The sequence below is a fragment of the Fukomys damarensis genome, unplaced genomic scaffold (genome assembly GCF_012274545.1).
Source record: "Fukomys damarensis isolate Sample0158 unplaced genomic scaffold, DMR_v1.0_HiC HiC_scaffold_33, whole genome shotgun sequence".
Lineage (NCBI taxonomy): Eukaryota > Metazoa > Chordata > Mammalia > Rodentia > Bathyergidae > Fukomys > Fukomys damarensis.
In genome coordinates, this window is record NW_022900945.1 from 56,878,302 (window position 1) to 56,885,208 (window position 6,907).

The window sequence follows — 6,907 nt, forward strand, 5'->3', positions numbered from 1 at the left end:
GTGTGTGTGTGTGTGTGTGTGTGATAAAATGGACTCTGGCGGGCAAGGGAAAAGGACCACCAGTAGCTTGGGCAGCCTCAGCTGTGGGATGTTAGCCTGCTCACTCTCTCCAACCCCATCTCTGGCAGGACCCCAAACTGAGTCTGGAAGGGGCTTGAAGGTCACATCTGCTTTTGGTTGGGTTTGGAGGGAAGACAAGAGGGCGAAGTCACGAGGAGGGAGTTGTGGGGCCAGAGCGGTGGGAGGAGGCTGTCACTCAGTCTTGACATTTATGGTCCAGGCCCTGGCCTGCTACCCTTCCAGCTCACTGGCACCATTCCACAGGAACAAGTAACCCTTGCCTGCCCACAGCTGGGTCAGGGACAGCCATGTAGAGGGATCTTTCGCAGCAGCGTGAACTAGCTGTTCTCTCTGTCCTTGGGACCCTGGGATGAGATCTGTTATGAGGAACTGTGGCATTTCAGAGGAGGACAAGAGTTTCAGAAGGGACGAGTGAGGAATAACAGCTGGTGGGTGTGAGGGAGACCATGAGCACAGATTCAGTGACAGAATTCCAGACACATGATCTGTGAAGTGCACTAGAAATCCTCCCTCCTGAAAATGTGAAGTGCTGTGCTGCTCCTGCTTAGAACAGGTTAAAGGCTGTGGCTCCAGAGTTCGAGGCTACGCCTGGAAGATTCGGGGGCGTTTAAGGAAGGGGCGCATAAATACCCAGCCAGGAGCTGGAGGCTCGGTTCCCTCAGCATCTCAAGGTTCTCTTCTCATCACCCTGGGCTTTTCTCTCCAGATTCAGAGGAGTAGGGTAGGTGACTCAGAAGTTCCCCTGGAGTTTGACGCAGGAAGTCTGCTGTTTCCACTCACCCCCAGGCAGTGTGCCTGGCTCCCATGGGACTGCCCTCCCGGAGCCTCTTCCTGCATCGCTCACCACTGGAAACTCCCGTTGCTTAGCAATAAGTCCCTGCTGCCTTGTTAATCTTGTAGCTGGGGGCAGAGGTGGCACAGGGGGCAGAGAGGATGATCCAAGCTAGGGTGGGACAGCAGCAGGGATGGGTACTAAGTCCCTAGCCTGGTTCTCATACTTGGTGTTCTTGGTGGTGGAATCCTATCTGGGATATAGATGACTTCCTGACCCTTACCGCTTCGTGTGCACCCCAAACCTGCCGCCCCACCACCTCTACCTCATCACCAGGCTCTAGCCTTCCCCTGGAACCTTAACCAGCCACTGATTCTCAGTCCTCCACGTCAAAAGTCTCAGACAGTTCTTTCCTATGCAAGTTTAGGAGAATGATGGTGCTCACTTGTAATTTCAGCTCTTTCAGGAGGCTGAGGCAGGAGGTTCACTGTGAGTTTGAGGCCAGTTTGGACTACAAAGTGAGTTCAAGGGGAGCCTGAACTATCTCAAAAACCAAAACCAAAACCAAACCAAAAAAGAAACCATTCACTGAAAGCCCTTTCTAAACCTTTGGCTTCATAGTAGCTAATGACCTTGACTGTGTCCTTGGCAGGAAATATCCTCCCCCACTGGTTGATGGAGATCTGCTCTTGGGTCTGGAGAGGTGAGAGGGTCTCCGTGTGCAGAGTGCCTAGGACATGGGGAGGTGCCTTGTGTTAGGCCCCCACACACCTCCCCTCTTCTGCCTGTTGCTCCATCATGGAGTGAGTTCTGATTTTTGTTTGGAAAAGCAAAGTTTCTGGGATTGAAGACTTGTATACTCACAGTGTGTTCCCCGCCCTTGTTTGTTAACAAGGATGGTGAAAGTGGCAGGGGGTTTCTCCTCCGCCTGTCAGTCTCAGGAGGCTCTGCTGGGTGCCCTCATATCCCTGACCCCTTCTCATTGGCCCTGTCTCTCTCTGGTCTCTTGGGCACTGGGAGCAAGGGACTAAAAGCAGAGAGCAGCGTGCAGGAGGCCATTGCTGCTGCTTGGCTTCTCTGGATTTGCTCCCTCCTTGGTGAGTCCTTCCTTCTGATCTCCCGGTTCACCTCTGTTGGGCCACACAGGGGGAGGAGGCAAGAGGGTGACAATCCAGTCACCTCCACAAAGAAGGCCCAGCCCATGAGTGGAGGTATGCTCGGGAAAGAGGGGCAGCGTTTGGAATTGGGTCCATAAGAGTTTCCTGCTAAGTAGCTCCGGGTGGAGGTGGGGGGCCAGAGCCAGCCAGGATGCTCCTGCGGATGCCCAGAGGCCCTTCCTTTGGCCGGTGTCCTGGCTGAGTCTCCTGGAGGTGGGAGAAGCTGAGTGGGTGGTGGGAGGTGAATGATGGTCCAGGTGAAGCATTGCCGGGTGGGCTTTGGCTGGAGGTGGGAGCCAGCACCCTCTTCCTCCCGGATCAGGACTCCCCCCGGGATCTACCTGTAGCCCTTCAGTTCTACGGATGTTCCTCCTTCCTCCCTAAGGGATGTGGATTTCAGGTCTGAGTCACACAACCTCCAGCAGCCTCTTCCCTATGTGGGTGGCTCTGCGTAGAGCGCGGAGGTCCTCACTTAAACCCAAGCCCTGGATCCAGTTCTAAGAGGCCCTTGCTTCCTGTCCAGCCTGTGGGTGTTGGTCATGAGCAGCTCCTGGGCTTGGAGCTGGAGGCCTGGCAGGTCCTGCTTGCTGCTGAGACCTTATCTCCCGATGCCAGTTCCAGCTCCCTCTGAAGCCTGAACTCCTCTTTGGCATGTCCGCACCTTTACAGCAAGGCTGTCCTTCATATCAGGTGGTGGGGGCACTGGAGAAGGAGGAGGGCTAAGGTGGGAACTCCCTCTGGGGAACCGGTGTCTGAACTGGATGGGGCAGAGAGAACCTCTGACCACTATCTGCTCCCTGTCTGCCCCCAGTTCTTCATGGAGTCCTCCTCCCACTCTGCTCCCGGGCCCCTGAGCAGAGGAGCCTTCTTTGGGGGCTGAACAACCCACTATGCTTGTTGCTCAGCATTTGCCTTGGTCTCATGAGACCCTGTCTGGACCTGGATGGATCCTCTTGGTGGTGGATGTAGGCCTCATCATGGGTTCCAGTCCAGGTCCTTGGAAGGAGGGGTTTGGGAGTGAGACAGGGGTCATGGTGGCTGGGAGCAGATGGTGTAGCTTCCTGAGGACTCTGGTCTTCCCCTTTATCCATTCCAGAGCTGCACACTGATGGAGACCCCTCTTGAGAAGGCCTTGACCACAATGGTCACCACTTTTCACAAATACTCAGGGAGAGAGGGTAGCAAACTGACCCTGAGCCGGAAGGAACTGAAGGAGCTGATAAAGCAGGAACTGAGTCTTGGGGAGGTAGGTGACCATCCCCTCACCCTGCCGTGAAGGCTGCCCCTGCCAGGGACACACATCTGCCCTCAGGTTCTCTAACCCAGGGGCAGGCTGGCAGAAGGCTAGGTCCAGACACAGAAGGGAGAGGCTGAACATCTCAAGTCATCGGAGCTCTAGACCTCTGTCCTGGGGGATGAGCCAGGTCTCACTGAGGAGTAAGGCTGAGTCTGGGGCTGGACAACAGCCTCGATGAAGCTCCAGAAGAGGAGGAAGGAGTCTTGATGGCGGGGCTGGTGTCACCATGGTGACAGGACCTGTGCTAGGGAAGTTGGGGGAGGCGAAGGGGTCTGGGTGTCCAGGTTAAGTTGTGCGCAACTCAAGGTAGGGACCTTGCCTGATTTTCCTCCGTGTCCGAGGCCTTACTTTGTGAATGGAGGGTAGGAAGTAGATAGACCGATTTACAGCAGATGGAGTTGGAGGGGGGAGGTCACCCACAGAAGGCAAGGTCCCTGAGGTAAACATGACATTATTTTTACAGGTAAACAAACAAACAAACAAACAAAAATGGAGGCTCAGGCACATTAGAGAACTTTTCCAGTGAAAGGCTCAGCTGGAATTCCAGGCCAGGCTTGTGCTCTGCTCTTTTTTCCTTTGCAGTTTATCCTGGGGGAGGCTCTTGTGGCACATTTTGACCTAAAGTGCTTCCATGGGCAGGGGGAGAAGCCCTGGATGAAGAAGGATTGACCTCTGTCCTTCCAGCTAGGCCCCTGGAGTTACTGAGGACAGAGGGAGGAACTAATTACTGGGGGACAGGAGCCCAGGGAGGCCTGGGTAAAACAGAAGCCCAAATGGGGACTAGGATCTTGATGAAGACAATTTTCATCTTCCTGTGTCCCATCGTCCTGGATACTAGGAAGACCGGTGCTGAGACAGTGAAGAGCCCCTTTCTCCTGAGGAGGGCTCTATCTCTGTGCTCCTGGTGGAACAGAGCAGGGTAACCGGGCAGGGGACCAGACAGAGGACAGTGGAGCACCAGGCTGAGCTCAGGGAGAGACTACGTCCTGGTCCCTTCTCAGGCAGCCCTAGATGGTTGCTCCTCTGGCTGGGAGGTCAGGCTGGCTTCCCACTGTGATCCTGTGGGCTGGACTAGATGCTATGGGCAGCTGCTCACAGCAGGGGCACCCTCAGCCTGTCCAGCAGTGGGTAGGGCTCCTGAGCTGACTCTCATCCTGGGTCTTCCCAGAAGATGAAGGAGAGCAGCATTGATAACCTAATGAAGAGCCTGGACAAGAACAGCGACCGGGAGATTGACTTCAAGGAGTACTCGGTGTTCCTGACCACCCTGTGTATGGCCTACAACGACTTCTTCCTGGAGGACAACGAGTGACCCAGCTGCCCTCTGTCCTCCCTGTCAGCCCTTGCCCCTGCCTGCTGTAGCCCCCGGAACAGACCCTCTGTGGCCCCATCCCCTCTCTCTGATGGAAATAAAGGAGGCTGGCCGGTCATGACTGTCTTGTTCACTTGTCACAGGCCTCACATCCAAGAAGAGCACCTCCCTGAGAGCCCGGGGAGGCTTTGTAGGCCTCAAGGAGCTGCTAAGAGGCAGGGAAAGTGGAGCGGGAAGTGCTTTGAGAGTGCACAGGTTGGCGACTGAGGTGTGCTCCGGGGCAGGGGCGCCGCAGGTCTGACCCAGGGCCAGCTCGTGGGAGGGCAGGAGGCAACCAGTGCCCCAGCCCCAGCCCAGTCTCTGGACAACACTGCTCCCTCGTCCCCAGGAGACCCAGCTGATAAAGTTTTCACTAAGGGGTGAATGACCAGCCGCGCTTGCAGGGCAGAGCTCAGGCGCTCTGTGCGTGGAATCCCGGGCGGTAGGGCGAGTGCGATGTCGGTAGGAACCGGTAGCTGGCAGGACCCGTGTTCTAGATGCCTTACACACAAGTGTAGACCCTGGGCTTGCCCTTCCCTCCTCTGGAGTTCCCCGGAACACCTCTGGGGGCGCTAGCGTCCCTGGAGTCCCTGCCCTCTGACCGTGACCCTGCTCTAAACCGTGGCGGGCAGGAGGCTGAGGAAGAAATGGGTGACCTCAGCTACCTCCCAGAGCCCTGTGCCTGCCAGGAAGGGCACACTGAGCTGGAGATTAGAACTCGACGCTTTGTTGCGGTGGCGTCCACCCTGTTCACTCGTCCTGCCCGCCGCTGGGCTCCAGGATCTCCACCCACCCCGGAGCAGAGGGCAGGAGGCTTGGAGGGGCTGGCGGGAGGCAGGTGTGAGCAGGGGTGGGGTGGGTGAGGCCGTGGGGACCCCAACACCAGCCTTCCGGACCGGCCCATATAAGGAAGGCCCCTGGGCCACTCCATCCAGCAAAGCCACCTCCACCCCACCGCCCCCGCTGTCCAGTGCAGTGAGATCCGGTGGGGCGCCCAGGCCACGCAGCCCACCTGAGGTCCCTCCCCGGGGCTCAGACACCCTGCCTTACCTTGCTGGGGTCTCCCGGGACAGCAGGGCTTCAAGCCACACTGCAGAGGGGGGCAGGGCAGGGAGCCGAGCCAGGTAGGCCCGGGTAGGGGGTCCCAGAGAAGCGGCTCCTTGGGCCTTTTTGGGGTGCCAGAGGCTGTGTCCTGGGTGTGCCTCTGGGGCAGTGTGGGGTGCTGGATGGCCGTGCCCAGTCACACTCCCCAAGTTCTCCTGGAAGCCCTGCAGGATAGCCCTCAAGCTGCCTAGAGCTGCCGGCCCTAAGGGCCAGAGGAGCCTCGTGATCCTCTCCCCTCAGCTCTGGTCCTCTGGGCCCTGCTCCCCACCACACGGGCGGCAGGTGGGGAGGACAGAGCTCCTGGGCTGTGTGGGGAGCAAGAAGTCCTGCTGGCCGGCTCTGAGCAGCCCGTCTCCAGTGCCTAGCCCAGCCGTAGCCATGGATGAGGCCATGGAAAACCTCCTGTCCCTTTTCACGAGTACTCTGGCCGGGACTGTGACAGGGGCACCCTAACGAAGAAGGAGATGAAGGAGCTGATCCAGAAGGAGCTCCCCCTGGGCTTGGCGAGTACCCTGCTCCCAGACCCCTTCCCACCCCTTGCTTACTCTCTGCCTAATGGAGCCTTGGCCTGGAGAAGGTGGGGCTCCCAGCCAGGGGTTCACTCCTTCTGAGCAAAGAGCAGGGGCGGGGAGAAGTAAAGCCAAGGCGAAGCCAAGGTGGACACCTCTCCCGGGTGCCAATGAACAGAGCTGCTTCTGTGAGAGAAAGTGGCTACCTGGGGGGAGGGAGGGCAGCATCTAGGATTCCGGGCAGCCCTGGATCTGCTCTTCCCCTTCTAACACTTTACAAGTGCTGAGATGGAAGCAGTCCTGCTGGACATGGACCAGAACTGCGATGGCATCGTGAGCTTCCAGGAGTATTTCACCTTCCTGGGGACTTTGGTTTCCATCTATAGTGAATCGCTCAAGGAGAACAAATAACTGGGAAAGTGGAGATGCCTTCTGGGGGCACTGAGTTAAATCTGGCTGTGGGTCGTTGTTCAATAAGTTTTCTTTGGTCAGATCTCTTGTGCCCTGGCTTCCCAGTGATTTCTGATTCCTCCTTCGCCAGGTTCTGTCAGGGCCATGAGAAAGTCTGCTTCACAGTTGACCTCTGACAGTCACTCATTGACTCTCCAGGTCCTGGGCCCCACTCTTGATGTTACA

The 6,907-nt window shown here is 57.4% G+C and overlaps 2 protein-coding genes across 9 annotated transcripts; both read left to right on the forward strand.

Annotated features, from left to right (window-relative positions):
• The first annotated feature begins 56 nt into the window (after positions 1–56).
• S100a5 (S100 calcium binding protein A5) lies at positions 57–4,728 on the forward strand. 8 transcript variants are annotated; one of them, XM_033758380.1, is made up of 4 exons: positions 1,416–2,700; positions 2,822–2,975; positions 3,107–3,256; positions 4,476–4,728. In XM_033758380.1, the coding sequence occupies exons 2-4, from the start codon at positions 2,901–2,903 to the stop codon at positions 4,617–4,619; spliced, it is 369 nt and encodes a 122-aa protein (XP_033614271.1). In that variant the 5' UTR covers positions 1,416–2,700; positions 2,822–2,900; the 3' UTR covers positions 4,620–4,728. The 8 variants fall into 8 exon arrangements, with proteins under 8 accessions (XP_010615594.1, XP_033614276.1, XP_033614271.1 ...); XM_033758384.1 differs by lacking the exon at positions 2,822–2,975 and having other exon boundaries at positions 1,416–1,556; positions 2,000–2,064; XM_010617292.2 differs by lacking the exons at positions 1,416–2,700; positions 2,822–2,975 and adding an exon at positions 57–802.
• Positions 4,729–5,114: 386 nt separating this feature from the next.
• LOC117283988 (protein S100-A6-like) lies at positions 5,115–6,682 on the forward strand. Its single transcript, XM_033758095.1, has 3 exons — positions 5,115–5,130; positions 6,150–6,276; positions 6,553–6,682. The coding sequence occupies exons 1-3, from the start codon at positions 5,115–5,117 to the stop codon at positions 6,680–6,682; spliced, it is 273 nt and encodes a 90-aa protein (XP_033613986.1).
• The last annotated feature ends 225 nt before the right edge of the window (positions 6,683–6,907 follow it).